This window comes from Bos indicus, chromosome 28 (assembly GCF_029378745.1).
Source record: "Bos indicus isolate NIAB-ARS_2022 breed Sahiwal x Tharparkar chromosome 28, NIAB-ARS_B.indTharparkar_mat_pri_1.0, whole genome shotgun sequence".
NCBI classification, from domain to species: domain Eukaryota; kingdom Metazoa; phylum Chordata; class Mammalia; order Artiodactyla; family Bovidae; genus Bos; species Bos indicus.
Genome location: NC_091787.1, coordinates 27,004,756 through 27,024,513, shown reverse-complemented (window position 1 = coordinate 27,024,513; position 19,758 = coordinate 27,004,756). Strand labels below are relative to the sequence as shown.

General features: G+C 52.9%; 1 protein-coding gene and 1 long non-coding RNA gene across 3 annotated transcripts; one reads left to right on the top strand and one right to left on the bottom strand.

Moving 5' to 3' along the window:
- Nucleotides 1–1,471: 1,471 nt before the first annotated feature.
- On the bottom strand, nt 1,472–6,595 carry LOC109553900 (uncharacterized). The gene is made up of 3 exons (XR_002180112.2): nt 6,407–6,595; nt 5,982–6,055; nt 1,472–3,574 (listed from the first exon to the last, which is right to left on the bottom strand). It is a non-coding gene; the product is annotated as an uncharacterized lncRNA (long non-coding RNA).
- Nucleotides 1,580–14,568, top strand: TBATA (thymus, brain and testes associated). 2 transcript variants are annotated; one of them, XM_019954187.2, is made up of 9 exons: nt 1,580–1,687; nt 2,983–3,218; nt 5,405–5,560; nt 6,381–6,460; nt 7,822–7,992; nt 9,936–10,017; nt 10,886–11,030; nt 12,779–12,831; nt 13,871–14,568. In XM_019954187.2, exons 1-9 carry the CDS (start codon nt 1,641–1,643, stop codon nt 13,948–13,950), a joined length of 1,050 nt encoding a protein of 349 aa, XP_019809746.2. In that variant the 5' UTR covers nt 1,580–1,640; the 3' UTR covers nt 13,951–14,568. The 2 variants fall into 2 exon arrangements, with proteins under 2 accessions (XP_019809746.2, XP_070638437.1); XM_070782336.1 differs by having other exon boundaries at nt 7,819–7,992.
- The last annotated feature ends 5,190 nt before the right edge of the window (nt 14,569–19,758 follow it).

Genomic DNA, 19,758 nt, shown 5'->3' with positions numbered 1-19,758 from the left:
GTTTCACGTATACACACAAGTAAATGCACACGTTAGGATATAAAAATGAGTTTCTTACGATGGTCACAGTCAAAAGTATTTTTAAAAGTCTCTATCGTGTTGATTCCTTTTATTGTAGGCAGGTGGGTATGGGCTTGTAAATGCCCTGTTCTCAGCCCTGCAGCATCGAAGTGCTCCAGAGCAAGGGTCCTCCATCTCTGGGATCTAATTCCTGACGATGTGAGGTGGAGCTGACATAATAAAACAGAAATAAAGTGCACAATAAATGTGATGTACTTGATGCATCCTGAACCCATTCCCCCTGACTCCCCGATCTGTGGAAAAATTGTGTTCCATGAAACCAGTCCCTGGTAACAAAAAGGTTGGGGAGAGCTCCAGAGCCTAGCCTCTTCATCACGGATGTCCAGACTCCCTTCAAAGGATGCCCTACCAGCTAGTTTTGTCTTTAGGGAAAGATTAGGAGACTGAGTCAGGATGCCTGGCTCCTTGATCTCAAAGTCCCTCCCCTTCCCCAATCTCATGCAGTGTTGTCTGCTCCCCTCCACCCTAACCTGATGGAAGCCTGGCCCTGGGGGAACCTCTGGGCAGAGTCTATGACTCAGAGGGTTAATTCTCAGAATGTACTGATTGTTCAACCCATCCTCGGCACCTGCAACCCCAGCACTACACTTACAGATTCATAATCACCTTGAAGTGTCAATTTGGCTTTGACATTTATCTTTCATTCATGTCATCTAGCTTATTTAGTAATATGATGAATGCCAATAAAAGCACCTCTCAAACCAAGAACTAGAATACCAGCACCAGGACATCCCATGTGCTCCTCTCCTCCCCCGACTCTCTATCTGCCCTCAGAAATAGCCACTACATGAATTTTGCAGCGTTTCATTGCTTTTGTTTTATTACCTTTATGATAATTCTGCTTGCTTTTGAATTTTATTTTTAAAAAGGATCTCATGCTATATGGTCTTCTGCAATTTGCTTTCCCTGACTATTCATTACATTTGTAAGATTCACCTATGTTGCTGCATGTAGCTGTGGTTCATTCATTTTCACTGCAATATAATGTTCAATTGTCTGAATGGGCCACAGCATATTTATCCACTCTTCTGCCATTGGACATGTGAACTATCACCAGGTTTTTGCTGATTTGAACAATGTTGGTTTGAATATTCTTACACATCTGCAAGAGTTCCCCTGGGGTATATTTCTGGGATAGTAATTGTTGGGTTATGCTGGGATATGGCATGCAAACATTCAATTTTAGGGCTTCCCAGGTGGAGCTAGTGGTAAAGAACCTGTCTCCCAACGCAGCAGACATAAGAGATGTGAGTTCAATCCCTAGGTTGGGCAGATCCCCTGGAAGAGGGCATGGCAACCCACTCCACTACTATTGCCTGGAGAATCCCATGGACAGTAGAGCCTGGCAGCCTACAGTCCATGGGTCACAAAGAGTCAGACACAAATGAAGTGACTTAGCAAGTACACACATGTAATTGCTGGGTTACACTGGGATATGGTATGCAAATGTTCAATTTTATAAGACATTGCCAATTTTCCCCCTAAAGTGTCTGTTCCTGTTATGCATCTTCAACACTCGTATTAAGAGCACCAGTCTTTACTCTGTTAGAGGCACCCCAATGGCTACAGAAGTGAGGGCCCAATTGGCAGAGCGTTCACTGCCGAGGTAAGGTCCCCAGTGCCCTCCCTGCTGACCGAGGAGGTGGAGGGAGCTGGGGAGGGTAGAATACAAAGGAACTCAACAGATTGAGGGTCCAAGTGGAGGTCACCTTCCCTCTGGTATCAGTCAGGCGCCCAGTGGGTTCTCAGGCCTGAGTTAACACAGGTCCAGGCAGGGCCCTCCTGGGTCGGGAGAGGGTGTGGTGGCTCAGGGCAGGAGCATAAACATTCCAGGGGTTTCAGGGGGTGACTTCTACCGTTAGTTGGGGGCAGGGGAGGTCAGCTAACAGTGATGTTCAGGGAAGGTTTACTTTATTTCTTTAAGTCCCAGATCCCCTAGAAGCAAATCGAGGATGGAACAGGAAACTCAGGGGCCTGGTCATCGAAAGCATCAGAGGGCCCCGGGGCAAAATGCCTTGCTTAGCATATCCAGAGTCCATCTACACACCTCCAGAGGGCCTCCCTTCAGCCAGGGCCGCAAGAAGGGGAAGCAGAGAGCGAGCAGGCAGGTGGTCCCACCAGACCCCTGGAGGAGAGCAGCTCACCCCTGGATCCTTGCTGGACGGACTCCACCTATTCCTCTGGGGGAAGGCACAGCATCCTCAGGAGAGGGAAGGGGTGCGGGTGGAGGACGGAGAACCTGAGACGCTTGTCTCCAGTGAAGCGAAGCGAAGCGAAGCAAGAGCTTGAAGCTTCCCCACAGCGACGCAGCCCAGATAGCCAGACCAACAGTTCTGCGGCTCCCAGGGGGGCCCTCATGGGAAGAGGACTGGCTGGCCTAGTCTGGCTTTGGCATCAGCTCCTGGATGCTGAGTCTGGGCCAAAACTGCTCCTGAGGGCAAGGGGGGGTTGGGTGACAGCCTATAGCTGGCTTCTCCTGGACCGCCAACTGTTTGGCTTGGGGAGAGGCCCATGCTAGGTCAGCCCCCTGGCCCCGGAGGCACACAACGTGCCTTTGCTCCAACGCAGGTGTCTGGACGAGGAGGTAGGTCTACGGCTTTTCCTTCTGGCTTCAGAAATGGTCTCTGAGAGAAAACCAGGGTCCTGAGAGATTCCATCTGAGTTCTCTCAGAGGGATCCTGGCTCTCTACTCAGGCATCGTAGGAAGACCGAAGGTTCCCCAGAAGGGCCAGATGGCATGGCTGAGAAAGGACCTTGGGAGAGGCCCAGCTCTAGTGCCATGGGGGTGGTGGTGGAATCTGTTAAGCAGTTTTCAGAGTATCTCAGGAATGGACTCCCATAAGCTCAGGTGGGCACTGCTGCCTAAGGCTCCATTTGCTTCTCCCTGGCCCTCTCCTTTAGTCCAAAAGGTGAGCTGAAACTGGAAAAGAAGTCAGGGTGCCAGCCAAGGAGCCATGGGGACAGCGGGCCACAGAAAGAACTGATGATCCCAGGGATCGTGGATTTCAAGCTGATCCGAGAGGCAGTGAGGACATCCAAGCCCCAAACCCCCAGTGCCTACCGCTTCGGTCGCCTCAGCCACCACTCCTTCTTCTCCAGGCACCACCCCCAGCCCCAGCACGTGACCCACATCCAAGGTAGGGCTGGGGTAGGCCAGGGCCTGACGGTGGGGGTTGGGGGGCCGCTGGAAAGGGAGGACCCAGCCACTCTTGGCCAAGCCAAGACCTACCTGGAGCAGGGTGGGGATTCCAAGGGCAGACTGCAGAGCCCCACAGGATTTACATCCCTGCCGATTCTCCCACCTTACAAATCAGAGAAAGGGATGAATATTCTGCTCCAGAGCTGTGCTCTCGTCTCTGACTCAGGCCATTTCATCCATTCAGCTATTTGTTCATCAAAGATCTAACGAGTGTGAACTATGAGTGTGGCACATTTTCAGGTCCTGGCGTTACGACCAAGCCAAACAGATGGTCCCTGGTCTCACAGAGCCAACCTTTAGTGGGGAAGAATAGAAAACAGATAAGGTGTCAGAAGGTTGGAAGTGTCAAGGCTATATACAGAGCCAAGGCCTGACCAACAGCATGGTATTCAAGCAAAGACTAAAGGAAGACAGGACATGACCATGTGGATCTCAGGGGGAAGGTGTCCCAGGCAGACGGAAGAGCCGGGACAAAGGCCCCCAGGCAAGAGCCTCCTGTTGGAGAATAGTGAGGATGTGGGTGTGGCTGAAACAGAATAAGGAGGAGGAGAAGTGAGACACAGAGGCAGTGGGGCCCATGTCCTGTGGGCCTTGGAGCTCACCATTGTCATCCTTAAGCCATCTCACTGAGTCAGATGGCAGCCATCAGAGGGTTGAGAGCAAAGAAGTAACAGAGGGCTCTGCTGGCTTCTGAATGGACAGTGGCTTGGACCAGACAGATAGCAGTGGAGGAGTTAGTGGCCCTGCTCTAGAGAGATAGAGAAGGCGAGGCCAACAGACTTGGCTGATGGATTAAAAATGGAGTATGAGATGGAGAGAAGACTCAGGCTGACTCCCAAGGTGTTTGGTCTGAGTAACTGGAAAATTGGGTTTGGGCTAAGATAGAGGAGCCTGTAGACGGGGCCAGTGGAGGATGGGAAGGGTCAGGGTTTGGTCTGAGATGCTGGGAGATGCAGCATGTGAGATGCCTTTTAGAAGTCCCAGGAGGGTGGGTGGGGAAGCCCGAGGGAAGGCGCCAAGTAGGCAGTCGAGTCAGTTTCAGGCAGAGATGCAAATGTGAGAGCCACTCAAATGGGAGTGGTGGTTGAAGAGGTGTGCTGGATGGGGATCATCACAGGACCCTGTAGAGGCTAGGGAGGAGAACCTGGCATGAATCTGGGGACCCCAAGGTTACGGGGTCGAGGAGATGAAGGGGAAGTGGCAGAGCAGTGACTGGTGAGCTAGGAGGACCCAGGAGAGAGAGGGGTCCTGGCGCCAGAGGAAAGTGTTCCGGGAGGAGAGAGTGAGAAACTGTGGTTAAGTCCTAACCACGGTGCTCCCCAAAGCTTAACCATCTAACAATGCCATTGCATACATGCTAAGTCACTTCAGTCACTTTGCGACCCCATGGACTGTAGCCGACCAGGCTCCTCTGTCCAGGGGATTCTCCAGGCAAGAATACTGGAGTGCCATGCTCTCCTCCAGGGGATCTCCCTGACCTAGGGATCAAACCCACGTCTCTTTCGTGTCCTGCATCGGCAGGCGGATTCTTTACTACTAATGCCACCTGGGAAGCCAATGATGCTATAATCCTACACAGACCTTAGCCTGGAGGTTCCTCACATGTAAGCTGCCTCTCACCACCCCCAGGGTGCCATGCACTCAGACCTGCAAGGCTGACAGATGGCATGAAGTTTTATCCAGAGGGTCTCGCACCCCGTGGTTTGAGTCAAGGCCCTTCTCGCCACAAACTGTGGCTTAACGCCCTGCTCCCACTCCTCTTCTTGAAGCTGCCTGCCTCTGTGTGCTCCACACACTCTGTGCGCTCACACCTGTACTTCCTTACCCCGTCACAGAAAACCAAAGGGACCCCCAGATGAGGGTCCCAGGCAGCCCGGGTTCTCCTCTCCCCTCGGCCAGTCTCACTATGTGACCCTGAGCCCATCCTTTCGCTGCCATGCTGAGTGTCCCCTGGGGTAAGGTCAGAGCGGTTGAGAGGCACTCCCAGCCCTAGCCATCTCTGGGGTTGTGTTTACTGGAAGAAGTGGGGCTGAGTGCTTCCCTGCCCACCAGCCTCCTCCCATTTTCCTGGAGTTCTTGGGGTCCACTCAGGTCCCCTTTCCCACTGCCTCCAACCCTTAACAGATCTCACCGGGAAGCCTGTCTGCGTCGTCAGGGACGAGCTCTCTCTGGCCACCTCTCCTCAAGCCACACTCTTATCCCGCTACCTGATCAGGATGCCCACCATCTCGGTGCCTGTTGGAGACCCTCAGTCCAACCGGGACCCCCGGCTTTATTCTGGTGGGTACTAGGGCCCTATACCTTGGGGCTATACCTGGCCCCAAGGGCTGCCTGGCTTGGACAGGTGCCTGAGAAGGAAAAGGCCATGGCTCTTAGGTGGGTGGGGGTCCAAGGTCCTCAGAAATGCACCCTTGCTTGGCTCTGAGGTGTTTGAGGAGTCAGAAAAAGCAGAGGACAAACATATCTGGACAACAGACATGTGACTTCCAGCTCTAGCCAGGAACAGTATTGGAAATACTGAATTTTGTAACCTGTGTGCTCAGGCACCGGCCAGTCAGAACAGTTAGCCATAGGGAGTGCTGGGGCAGCATTTCAGAGGCCTCCACTTGGGCCAAGCCTCTCTCTTTCCCCAAAGAGCAGGGAGGATCCTGGAGAAGGGGCGGAGGGGCCCAGAAGGCTTCCTGCAGGGCTCTTTACCAACCTGGCCAGGAGTCGCTCAGTGTTGTAGCCACTGGCACAGCCTATCAACTGAATCTCCACCCTGGCTTCATTTTCCTGAAAGAGGCAAAGCGAGTCTAAATCACAAACATCTCGGTACACGTAGCCAAACATTCTCCAGCATTTCCCAACTAAGACACAGGCTGGGACACAAATGTCAGCAGCAAGCACTCCCACCCACCAACCAATAGTGTGATTCCAGCTCCTTCCCTCGAGGGCACCACCTGCCCTGTGAAAATACCCTTCTCTTTAAGATCCTGGGTGGGAGGGCAGGGAGGAGAGGAGGCTCTTCCACCTATCCCCCTTCCACACTCGGCCCAAAGGGAGGGTGCACAGGGAGACCCCGGGGATCAGTTGGCCAGATCTTGCCCCCTCCTCCCAGAGGCCTGGAAGAAGGAGTTGAAGGACCTGGCTTCCCGGGTGGCCATCTTCACCAAGGAGAGTGAGCTGAAGAGCAAGGAGGTGGGTGCAGAACAAAGGAGCTGTCCAAGAAGAAATGAAATGGACCCACTCCTTTGTAACTAAACCGCTCCCACGTGGTTCCAACCACACCAGCACAGAGCAAACCTTCTCAGGAAGGCGGGAGGCACTGCTGTTGGCAGAGGGGAGGGGTCCCTGAATACAACCCAAGGGACAGGGTCACAGTGAGGGTTCCGAGAACACAGTGTACCTGGTGGAGAAATCCAGGAAGGGTTCATAGTTTAGAAGAGGACGGAGGGAGGTGTTCCTGGTGGAGGCACATGGCACAGATGTTCATTCGCAAGCTAGAAAATACAGGAGAGCGTTTTAGAAAATGGAGGGTTTAAAAGCACAGGAGATAAGCGGGCAGCAGTGAGAGAGGAGTCACAGGGGGGCCGACTTTGGATGTGGGCAAGATCAGCTTTCTTCTCATTTCTGAACTTAGTTTCATGTTTCACCTGACAAAGGGATGGAGCATCACTGAAGGATTTCAGAGAGATTGGCGGTAGCCTGAGTGCTATTTGCTGATAAACCAGTAAAGACGAGGAGGAGGCAGCTTGAAGGTAGTTGGAACTGGTCCTAGGACAGGCCTGGCCCCTGTTGGCTGAGATTGGTCCTACCCTTGTCTTGGGCAGCAGAGTTCTCGTTCTCATTCCACAGCTAACTTGCTGTAACACTCAGGGTAACTCAGCTAAGCTCTCTGGGCCTCAGTTTTCTTATCTTTAAAATGGGTGGTCCCGTGGTTAAAAATTCACCTGCCAATGCAGGGGACACGGGTTCGATCCCTGGTCCAGGAAGACCCCAGTTAAAGAGTTCGCAAGCCAGAACTAAAAGATCCCCCATGCCGGAACTGAGACTGAGCCCAGCCAAATAAGTACTAAAAATAAATAAAATGGGGAGAAGGATACTACCAGTCTTAACTGGAGTTCCAGGGGCAGGAGGTCCCAGGCCTCGTGCCCACCTGGCTCGGGAAGGTTTTCCAGGGCAAAGAAAGGATGCTAAGCTGTGGGGGACAGGTTTAGGGGCAGCGGAGCTAAGAATTAAGGAAGGCAGTGGGGGTCTTGGTACAGGATACTATTTTCAAATCTCTGATGGGCTGAGGGGAGGGACCTGAAGGAGGGCCTACCCAGGCAAGACCAAGGACCATGGGGGTGGGGCAGCTGACCTTCAGTAAAATTCCAGGAGGAAGAGCAATGGCTATAAAGGAAGGGCTGCCCCCACTGGTGAGTGGGGTCTAAGACAGGTTGAGGCTGGCCTGGTTGACATCCTGGGTCCCTGGCCTCCTCCTCTTCTTTTCACCTTTCCCCTCTGCTTTCTCTTCTTTCTCTCTGCCTGGAGTCTCTGGCCACATTTTTCCCCAGCAGAAGGAAGAGCCTCAGCGGGAACAGGGGGCAAAGTACTCAGCAGAGACTGGCAGGCTCATTCCTGCTTCTACCCGGGCCATGGCCCGCCGCCACTCCCACCAGGGCCGAAACCAGCCTGCGAGCAGAGATGGAGGAGACCAGACCTTTGTCCTACAGGATCAGGAGCTGCTGGTGAGGTGCTGGGAAGGCTGGGGGCTGTGGACCCTATGGAGGCCCTCATCTGAGGGCAGAGAACTTGGTGGAACCTGCTCCCAGGCTCACGAGGATCCAACTAGGACCCTTGCATAGTGCTTTCACGTATGGCTTCTTCCAGGGAGAAGGTCTTGTCCCTGAGACCCTAAGACTCAAAAACCCCGGCTCCGGGAGTCAGGAGCCTGGATTCCAATCCCCAGCTGCTTCTAGGTTTCTGTGTAAGCCTTTCCATCTTTAAGTCCTTTCCCTTCTAGGGACCTTAGTTCTATCATTTAGTCAAACTGGAAGAACAGATGTTTTATCACAAGGTCTGGCCCCGCGGTGGTACTTGATAAGTTAAGGAAGGGAGCCGCAGTAGTGGAATGAGAAGCATGGAGGTGGAGGTCTGTCTGGAGGTGGAGGCCCTGCCTGGTGCATCCTCACCACACCCAGTTGCCCCCGCAGCCTGCAAGGCTGGTCCCAGCCAGGTCCCCACACTCTGGAGGGTCTGGTCTGTGCTGGAACAAAGCATAAAGACCCCTCCTCTGTGTTCAAGTTTCCCGTTAGGGCCTGGGAGGCACGCAGGACTCATGCCAGTGGGCAAGGCAGTACAAGTCCCTGTTCAGAGGTGCACGTGTTCTCCAGGAGAGGCCAGACTGTGGCGACATCTTGACACCTGCCCTGTGACCAGCGCTTTAAAGCACGCAGTCCCCTTGCAGCCTTATGACAGCTCAGGGAACAGACACAGCGGACAGGGCAGGGATCCCCACTCCACAGATGAGGAGGCTGAGGCCCTGCCGGGTGATGGCCTGTGGCCCAGGTCCCCAGAGAAGGAGCAGCCTAGCAGGGGCTCAAACACAGTGCTTTCTCCACCATAGGGCGGCCTCACCTTGCCTGGAAGTAGGTTCTCAGGTCCTGTGGGGAGGGGGCACAGGGCAGGTAAGTTGGATGCGGAGAATGGAGGAGGGTCCCAGGCCGATGAGGGGTGGGGGTCACCTCAGCAAGCAGGTTCCCTGAGGGAGAGGGTGGGCAGCCTAGCAAGCGGAGGCCTAGGGCAAGGCCTGGGGGCGAGACCTGGCCCAGTTTCCACTCTGCCAGGGACGTGGCAGACTGGGGAGACTGGCGCCAAACACTGAAGGGACCCCACTTTCCTAGGACTCCAGGAGCTCCACCACCCACTGCAGGCCCCGGCTCTACACGGCCGCCGCCATCAGCAGCCCCGCCTAGGGAGCCCCCGTAGCCCTCCTCAGACAGGCCTGGATCTCCTGCCGCTGACCCTTTACTGGAGGACGCAGAGGGGAAAGGGTCCTGAAGTAGCAAAGATGTGGGAGGTTGAGTGGGCTGAGAAGGACCCTGGGAGCGAAGACAGCCCAGCCCTGGGCGGGAAGGGGCTGCCGACTAAGCGGTGCACAGAACCAGCTGGCTCCAACCCTCAAGCTGTCCAGAGGGATCAGCCCACCTCTTTGCTAACATCTCCAGACTCTGAGCTTAGGCACTTCAGGGAGGGGAGGCCCGCGAGGTCCGTGAAATTCCCACACCAAGGAGCCAGGCGTTCGGGACTCGGTGCGTCTCTAAGGAGCTGACAGCCAGCTCTGACCTCGCCTCCCCAGTGAGGGACCTTGGGGTACAACCACACAGGGCTCAGGGATGGGGGGGTCCAAGAAACTGACTCAGAGGCTTCATTCTGCCACAGCATCTCTGCCAGGTGTCCTCCTCAGATCCCTCATCTGTCCAGGAAGGGGGTGAAAAACCTTCCTCCAGGGCTGTTGGCAGAGAAAGCTCTCTATAAAGTGTAAAGTCCATGCAGAGGGTAGGCAGGGACCATCGTGGGGGCCAGTCTAGCCAGGGATGTGGGGAGAGAACACTTTATGGGGAGGGGCTGTGCTGCCGGCTAGAACATGCTGTCCAGCCACACTGACCCAGGCCTGTCCTCCTGCCCACAGATCCTGGAACTGCTTTCGCAAATTCTGCAGACAGACTCCTTGAATGCTATCCAGTTCTGGCTACTCTACGCGCCCGCCAAGGGTGAGGACATCGTCCTGGGCCCCGGTTCTCATCTGAGTGGAGGCTGCTGAGGGCTGTGTCCTCTGGTTCTCCAGGACTCAGATTCACTCGGCTCCCATCCCATGGCCTTACACGGGGGCCGCTCCTCCTTTTTGGAGTCACAAACTAACCTTTTCCAGCTAGACAACATCACTGCCTTCTCCTCCGCATTCCTCCGCAGGGTTTCCACAACACTGCTTCTTAGAGCAAACCCTCCTGCATGCTGACCCCTGGGATTTGGCCCCTGGGAAGGAGACAGACAGTCCTTAATCCACCTCTGTGGGAAACACACATGCACAAAGATGCAAATACACACACGTAAGAGCACATACCTATGTGTACACATGAATGGACATACACATTCATGCTAATATATGTGCATAAGAGCATACACATGTGTACACATAAATGGATATACACATTCAGGCAAACACACACATAGGCGCACACACATGTGTACACGTGAACAGACGTACACATACACACTGGGATGGTGAGTGGAGAGTGTATCTAAGTAGAGGGGTGAGGAACAATCAGAGAACTGATTGGACCAGAGAGTGGAGGAGGAAGGGGAGGAGGACGGGGAGGAAGGTGGGTCCCCAGCAGGCTTCCCAGAGGGCCGGGGGTGTGATGGCAGGTAAACCAAGAATAAGATACACACGAGCAGGTGTGTAAAGGTGTGGAAGGCTGAGGCATGCTTAAGGGCCAGAGAGATGCACAGCCCTCCCCGTGGACTCCTGTGGGACAGAAGAGCTAGAGGCCCTGCTCCTGCCCGTCCCATCCAGCAGCAGGACGGGGGCCGAGGTCTTGCCCCTGAGCATCCTCCCCCCAACCTCGGCTGTGCTTACAGAGAAAGACATGGCACTAGGGCTCCTGCAGACCGCGGTGGCTCAGCTCCTTCCCCAGCCCCTAGTGCCCATCCCAGCCGAAAAACTCCTGAACCAGCTCCTGGAAGTTCAAGACTCACTTCAAGAGAGGCACCAGCTACCCTACAGGTGGGGGTCACACCCCTCACCGGCCCCTCTGTTCCCGGAACTGCTCCCTCATATTCAGCCACCTGTCTGCCCAGGTGTGGCCCGAGGAGGCCCAGGGAAGGAGGCCAGAGCCTGGGCTGCCTGTGCCTGCGCTGGAGGAAGAGGCCCCGCTCTCCCCAGGACCCCTGGTGCCACCTGACGGCTCAGAGGCTTTCTCTGCCAGACCAGACTCCAGAGGCCTGCTGTGGAGGATATGGCGGGGAGGAGCAGGGGAGGCGGTGACCTGCATCACTTGTAGCAAAACAGCTGGATAAGCCACACACATCAAGCTCCCCAGGAGCTCCTGGGCCTTGGGAAGACACAAGCAGAGAAGGAAGGGTAACATAAGGCATACAGAAGTAACTTTGTGCTGGTACTAAGTCCTCCAGATGGCTGAAAGAAGGATTAATGACAAGCTGGGGAAGGGGAAGATGAGGGAAGGCTGCATACAGCAGGGCAGCAGGGCCTGAGTGTCAGCCATGGGACCAGCGATCCTGAGTGTCCACTGTGTGTACCTGACACGGCTGGGTGTTGAACACATTTCTAGTCCATGCAGCCACCCATGGAGGCAGTATGGCTTCCCATTTTACAGATGAAAAGACTGAGGCTCAGGACAGTTGAATGACAACCCAAAGTCACCCGGGTGGGCAGCAGAAAAGCTGGGACTCATATTCAGGCTTGGGCTTCTCAGGTGGTGCTAGTGGTAAAGAACCCACTGGCCAATGCAGGAGACATAAGAGACAAGGGTTCGATCCCTGGGTTGGGAAGATCCCCTGGAAAAGGAAATGGCAACCCACTCCAGTATTCTTGCCTGGAGAATCCCATGGACAGAGGAGCATGTCAGGCCATAGTCCATGGGGTCACAAAGAGTCAGACAAGACTGACACGTCTTAGCATGCATGCAGACTCAGGCTTATCCAACTTCCCAGCCCAGCAGCACTCAGAGTCCCGAGGAGCTGGTTGGAAAGGCAGATGCCCAGGGATTGCCACATAGTCGAGTAGGGGTGAACATGGAGATGTGTATCTTGAACAAACAAATGCAAGAGTAGGGCAAGTCAGGAGTGAGGAGGGCTGGGAAAGCCAGGAATTCAAAGTGATAGGGAATGTGAAATTTGGGAGTAGCTGGATACTGGGCAGACTGAGAAGGAGGAGGCGGGATGCAGTGCTGGCTTGCATGTGTTAAAGGTTATAGGTGCCTGCTCTGGCCCCAAACTTGGTTTTCTTGTTTAGCTTGAGACCAGTGGAGACACAGTGGTAAGGCAACTTCACGGTGATCTTGGGAAAGCCACCTCCCATCTGTGAGCCTCAGTTTCACTCTTTCAAAAACCCCGTCTCCTAAAGTCATAGAGAAGAAACATTACATCGGGTGCATCAAAAGGCTTGCTGAAGTGCAGAGCCTATACAAGACAGGAGCATTATCCATACTTGTCAGTAATTCACTAGGGCTCACTAGGGTTCCCATCTTCAGGAAAGCAGCAGGCCAAGGGAGGGCCAGTGCAGTGGCCTCTCTTACAGCCCCCTAGAGAAGGGCCTTCGTTCCTTGTGGCCACAGTGAGCGATAGTGTGCAGTTGTTGGGGTCCTGCTCAGGGTGGGGCCATCCCTGGATAGATACCTGCTGGCTCTTCTGCCTTTCCCAGGGGCACCTTCCCTACCTCCCCGCCCACCCTGTCACTCAGCTGGCTGTCTGGCTCCAGCCTGACCTTCCTAGCTGTCCTTGTGTTGGTTTTAGCCAATCCCCGAAGAAGATGAAGACACCACCTCTATCAAAAAGCGAAAAACCAGGTAAGAGTCCCCACAGCAGGGCACTGGGGGGCTCACTGAAGCCCACCAAGGCTAGATCCCTTGGGGGATTCAAGGACCCCTCTAGAGATAGGCCCCTGCCCAAAGAAGCTGCTCATTTTATCCATCCATCCATCCACTCAGCAGATCCTTAGTTAGTACCCAGGTGCTAGCCTCTGGGGATCACTGGGGGAGAATTCAGAGATGGGTTCTGCTGCCTCGGAGCTTACATCCTAGGGAGAGACGTGCAGACCACAAGACACCTGAGGGAGACGGTGCCATAAGGGAAATAACAGGGCAACAGGAGAGTCAGAAGGATTGAGTGGGGGATGGCGGGGGCATGGAGAAGGGTCCCTTGAGCCGAGAGGCAGAAAGGATCCAACCCTCTGTGGGTCAAGGGGAAGCCTGCAACAAGGCTTCCACGGCCAGGTGTGTGGGTGAAAGAGCAGGCAGGCAAGCCAGGGTGGCTGGACACTTGTGGGTTGGGAACTGTGGTAAGAAGTGGGACAGGTGGGCAGAGCCAGCCCACAGGCTGTGGCCTTCCCCACAGGGAAGGTCAGGCGTGTGGTCTCATGCAGGCTGCATGGGGTTCACTGGAGGGTTATCAGGGCATGGGGGGACCCTAGGGTGGCCGTGTAGACAATGGACTATGGAGGTCCAGAGGGGATGAGGGAGACAAGGGAGAAAAAGGGGTGCCTTAGGCCAGGGCAGGATGGTAAAGGGAGGAAGGTTTCAGGGAGAGAAGACAGGTATTCTTGAAGTACACCGCTCTCCCAAACAGATCATAAGGGGTCCTGTGTGCCAGGGTGAGTGTCTGACACAGAGTAGGTACTGTGCAGACATCTGTGACCTGGATGTAGTAGAGGGTGGAGGTGAGGCTGGGGGAAGGGAGTCAGTCCCTCCCAGGTGACCAGGGAGCCTGAGCAGAAGCCTGGGCTGACCTGGGCACCGGGGCCTGGAGTGGGGAGCAGGGGTCTCCCCAGATCTCCTGGGCAGCTCCCTCACACTCTCCTGCCTGCTGTGTCCCCCCTCCCCATCCCAGAGAACATTGGAAAAGCTCAAGTTCTTCGAGTGCACTCCAGCCAGAACCCAGAAGAGAAGGCGGCAAAGGCAGAGGGCTGAGGAGTCTGCGCCTCGCTCAGGAAAAGCCCCTGAGTTCGAAGACTCCGTCCCTAAGTCCTCAGCAGCAGTACTGGTTTTCCTACCACGTGGAGCCCATTAAACTACTGTCTTCTCCTTAAGAGGACAGCTCCACTCTCCCATCAGCAGGAGGTCTCTGTGTTTATGTAGTTTGCTCTGGGAAGGGGGATGAGCTGAACCAAACCATCCCGACTCCCTTGGAGAAAGCCTCCCTGTGTGGGGCCTCCCTGCTTCTGTTCACTTCCAGAGAATCAAAGGGCAAGGGGTAGACAGGTCTGTGCTCATCCCTGAGCCAGGACTCACAGGGCTCTGGGTAGATTAGCGCAGAGGTGGGGAACTCACAGGCCGCTTTAGAAGACTCACCCATAGCAACGATCGAATTCCTACCAGACACTGGGGCAGGACTAAGGTACTAGCTATTGATGAACACTCTGAATTGTTGTACATACTTTATATGTGGTACTGTATCTGATGCTCACCCAAAACCCTAGGAGGCAGAGAATCACTCTCATTTTCTAGACGAATAAACTGAGTGACTATCGGGTGAATCAGCTTGCCCAAGGCCACATAATAAAGTGAGAACCCAGGATCCAAACACAACACGTCTGCTTCTAGAATCCCTGCTTCGACCTGCTGGACTCTGCTGCCTTGTCAACAGTTCAGTTCAGTTCAGTCGCTCAGTCGTGTCCGACTCTTTGAGACCCCATGAATCGCAGCACGCCAGGCCTCTTTGTCCATCACCAACTCCTTGAGTTCACTCAGACTCACGTCCATCGAGTCGGTGATGCCATCCAGCCATCTCATCCTCTGTGAACAGTGACCCTCACCAAAAGTTGGGCTTACATTCAGGACGAGCATAGAGTTAGCACAATGGTGGTTGACAAAATCGAAAAGGAAAAGGATATTACATAAATATGACCCAGATGCAGCTGGGGTATCTCTATCCTTTAAGATATAGAGAAGATGGCCCTGACTCTCTGGGAATCCAACGTCTTCCTTGAGATTTCTGCAGATTTCTTGGTTGGGGCTGGGGGGATTGGCATTGAGTATTTGCAATGTCGTGGTCACTATGGCTCTGAGCTCCTACTTCTACTGACTTGGCCCCGTCCACAGGTTGTGACTCCATTCTACACTCCCAGCTCTGCTGCCATTCTCCCTGTGTCAATTCAGGGAGCCCCTTTCACACAAAACTTGTGCTCAGCAGGCTTCAATCAAGAAGAGGGACTGGGTGGGGATTTGCTGTGAATCCAGCAAAAAGCTTCACGGTCAGTGTAAGATTGTCTTGTTTTTAAAAGGTCCTTGGCCACTAGGGACGTTTCCCTGGTGGCAGCATCATATTAAACAACTATGCCCTGGGACTTCCCTGGCAGTCCAGTGGTTAGAACTCCATGTTTCCACTGCAGAGGGCACAGGTTTGATCCCTGGTCGGGGAACTAAGATCCCATATGCCAAGTGGCACAGCCAAAAACAAAACATACAGACGAAACCAAAAACTATGCCGTCTCGCTGACTTTCTCCTGCTCTGTCCTCAACCCTGCCACCAGTTTGCCCCCAGAAAGCCCACAAAAATTTTCCGAATTTTTTTCTTATAAAATAGACATGACAAAAAATGAACCATTTAAACCACTTCGAAGTGTACAGTTCAGTGTGTTTAACTCTATTCACACCACGTGCAACTCTCACCATCAGCCATCGCCAGAGCTCTTCATATCTTGCAAAGCTGAAACTCTGAAACCCATTAACAACTCCCCATTTCCCCCTTTTCCCAAGACCCAGCACTCTACTTTCTGCCTCTGAGTCTGACTACTCTAGATACACCGTGTTAGTATTAGTAGAATCATACATCTGCCCCTGCAGAGTATCATAATTTTCTTATTCTCTGGAGGGTACCTCCCCTTTTAAGTTTCTTAGGGGATTACCCAGGTGGGCCCAGTAGCTAAGACTCCTCACTCCCAATGAGGGGGTCCTGGGTCCAATCCCCGGTCAGGGAGCTGGATCCCGCGGGCTGCAAATAAGCGTTCACATGCCACAAGAAAGATCAAAGACCCCTTGTGCCACAGCTAAGACCTGGTGCAGCCAAATTAAAACATATATATAAATGAAAATACATATGTCATTTTTAAATATACAACTATATAATGGAGACACTTGCTACTTAAAAAAAATCTCAAGGTATAGCCTCTAAAGAAAAAATTAAGTTTCAAATCTGTTTACTTTGCTTTCTCCATCTTGTGTTTGCTTTCACAACTCCCTGCAGAATGCTTGTGTCACTGCCGGGCTTTGCACCCATTGGCACTGTATTTAAAGAGAAGACATTCTGGGTCAGGCTTCTTACCTGGGTATTTTGAGGGTAGACTGTGAACAGACGAGATCTTTGTCAGCAGCTCTGCAATCTGTGAGGAGAAAGATAAGGGAACCGAACTGAACCAAGTGCACATGGAAACACCGTGGAAATAAACACACAACATGCAAATGGGAAACGGCTCTGTTGCAAAAACACAGATGGCTAACCTCGGGTTGGCTGGGATGATCCGATCTCATTCAGGGCTCACAGCGACCTGTAGGTAGGTTTCACAGGTAGAAAAATCCAAGGCTCAGAGCAACGGTAACATCAAAATTCACACAGTCAATAAGTAGTGGATTCAAACCCAGGGCTGTGGGCTTCTCAGTCAGTGCCCCTTATTTCCTGCCAACTGCCACCTCTCAGGCTCACCCCAAGGCCCACTCGTCTCGACCCATCCCTCACTTCCAGTCACTTCACCCGCTCTTCCTCCCAGCCCCTCCTCCTCCATCTCTGGAATATGGAGCTCAGCAGGGTTTGCTGACTCCCTGGCCCTCTTTAAAGTCCTCCAACAGGCTTGCCTACTTTCTCCATGTTTTAGGGAGTCGCTGCTGACTGCCCAAGGGGCAGCCAGCTGGGGGAATTGGAAGGCTCCATCCAGACATGTCACAAAGCACAGTCGCCACTGGCCTTCCCGCAAATGCAAGCGGCATCAGGCCTGCCTGCACTGGCCCTTGCACAGAGCGCCCTCTTGACCTAAGGCCCTGGGCAGGCTGGGGGCCGGGCTGGTTACTGGGCTGTGGTGTGTAAGCGCGACTCGGCTTTGCAGAGCTTCTGTGCTCTGCTTAGCAGTGCTCTCTGTCTGAGCCCCTGTTTGGCCATCAAGGGGACTTCTGCTGGGTGTCAGTACCCCATGGCCACTTCTGAGTCACTTCTGAATTTTCCTTGGCTCACGCTGCCCTGGAATTTCTCCTCTCCCTACTCTCTGCTGCTCTGACTGAAGCAAGAACACAGATTTTCCCTTCCAGTCTTCTCTGCTATTAGGTCCTCCTGGGATCCAGTCTCCTTGCCCACTGTGGAAGCCCCTGTTGGGGTGCCCAGATGTCCCCTGCCCTCCTTCCAAGTGTGCCTGAAACTTAGCTCCATCCAACCGGAGTATCGCATCCCTGGGCACAAGGACTGGTTCAAGGATTGGATAAGCATATGACCCGAACTGGAATAAACACCGTCTGCTCTTGGATTTTTTTGTTGAGTGGGAAGGAATGTTGGCTTTTGAGATGACACCATCGTTGGTCATCATTGTTCCAAGAGACAAAGCCATGGATTCAGTCACACTTGATGATTCTGACCCTCCCCCATTCTTCCCCATCATTTGAGAATAAAATTACTTCTTAATAGAATTGATTGTTAAGTACTTTTAATATAAACTTACCATTTTAACCATTTATAAGATACAGTTCAGTAAGATCACTCATACTCAGTGACTCAGTGTCCAACTCCTTGCAATCCTGTGGACTGCAGCCCACCAGGCTTCTCTGTCCATGGGATTTTCCAGGCAAGAGTACTGAAGCGAGCTCCCATTTCCTTCTCCAGGGATCAAACTTGCAACTCCTGCGTCTCCTGCATTGGCAGGTGTCTTTACCACTGAGCCATCTGGGAAGTGATATTAAAGACATGCATATTGTTGGGTCACCATCAGCACCAACCATCCACAGAACCCTTTTCATCTTGCAAGACTGAAACTCTATACCCTTTAAACCATAAGTCCCCATTCCCTCCTCCCCGATCCCCTGGCAACCTCCCTTCTACTTTTGGTCTCTATGTATCTGACTGTTCTTGGTACCTCATATAAGTAGAATCATGCAGTATTTGTCATCTTGTGACTAGCTTACTTCACTTACCACAGTGTCCTCAAGATTCATCCATGTTGTAGCAAGTCCCAGAACTTCCTTCCTTTTTTAGGTTGAATAGTATTTCATTATATGTGATACTCCACTGTGTTTATCGATCCACCCAATGATGAACATTTGGGTCCTTTTGCCTTTTGGCTGTTGTGGACAATGCTGCTAAGAACATGAGTGTGCAGTGGGTACAGTGTCCCTGGGAGGTGTGTCAGCTTCAGCGGCACAGCCAGGACTCAGGTCCCAGGTATGACCTACTGCCGGCTCTTATTCACTAAGACCATCACACTCACTGATTCATTCATACATACATGTATTCAAAACACACTGTCTTAGTTTCTCCCCTACACCAGGTACTTCCTGTGACCATCTGTTCTCAAGGGCTTCTCTGCTCTTCCCCCCTGACCAGGTGGATACACTCTATGCAGACAAAGCTGGCAGCCCCCAGACTCTGGATCCGGCCAGCCTCCCTCAGATGCAGTCTGAGACAGCACTGGACAAGGGTCAGGAGTGGTCAGCGACACCACATGGCCCCCTTGCCTGCCTGCCGCCCAGGAGATGCTCTGCCGCCCTTGGCAGAGCTGGGAGCCACAGAAGAAGGTAACCTCACACAAGACTCTGCCCTCTCACGAGAGTCCTCAGATATAAATGGAGGAGCTGGGCCAGGTGATTTTGAAGTCCTCTGAGAGCTCCTGTTCTCAAAAGTTCTAGGCTCCCCTGAGCTAAAAGTTCTAGGCTGCTTCACCTCTCTGGGAAGGTTGGTTTCTTTTTCCTAAGATTCTACAAGTGCCAGACTTTTATATTTTGGCAACTGATTTAAAAATCTTATGCTTCCATATTTCTGCATATCGGGGGAAAAAAGGACTGCCCCTAACAAGAGGACATCATTAGCTTCCACTCAAGTTACAAGAGTGTACTGCCTCTGGTGATAAGAGGCAGACTGCTATCTTTACATGTTGTTTATTTTTCATTTTCAAAATAACCCACGCTCACTGCAAATATTTGGAAAACAGAGAAAACTGGGAAAAGTAAATATAGAGTCAAAACACTAAAGAAAACTACTAGTATATTTTTAATGTCTTTTTTCATTCTCCAAGTCATAATGGTAAATAAAAGAGAACCATGCATTAAAACATGTTTTAAAATTTTACACTCCAGTTATTTCCAGAATTCCAATACCAAGTATTTCTGGGATTCTATGATTCAAACACTCTAAGATTCCACAATCTTAAGATTCCACAATCTTAAGATTCCCTGGCTTCGGGGAGACACCAGAGTCCTCTTTTCATGCCCTTGTGAGCTTCCACTTGGGCAGAAGGGGTAGAGAAAGGGTCATCCCATCCTCACAGCTCCCAAGGACTTGGCCAGGGTGTCTAAGCATCTCATCCATGCCCACACCATCCCTCTGAGGGCCCCCGCCTCCTCTGCACCCTTCCCCACAACTCACTGAGGGTGGGGCTCTGGCGTTTGCCTCTCATAAAGTGCTGGGGGTGCTGGCTGCTCTGGCGCCTCAGCCACCATGGCCTTGGCAGAGCCTGACCCGTGAAGTGCTGGCTCAGGAGGACCACACTGCTTCCTTCACTCACCCGTGGGAGCTAGACACCTCCA

What these genes read in the sequence shown, in the direction of transcription:
- TBATA (XM_070782336.1), top strand. Translation starts at nt 1,641, where the DNA reads ATGGCTACAGAAGTGAGGGCCCAATTGGCAGAGCGTTCACTGCCGAG. An exon ending in GCAGAGCGTTCACTGCCGAG is followed by an intron (nt 1,688 to 2,982) that starts GTAAGGTCCCCA and finishes CCTCTCCTTTAG; the next exon opens with TCCAAAAGGTGAGCTGAAAC. An exon ending in ATCAAAAAGCGAAAAACCAG is followed by an intron (nt 12,832 to 13,870) that starts GTAAGAGTCCCC and finishes TCCCCATCCCAG; the next exon opens with AGAACATTGGAAAAGCTCAA.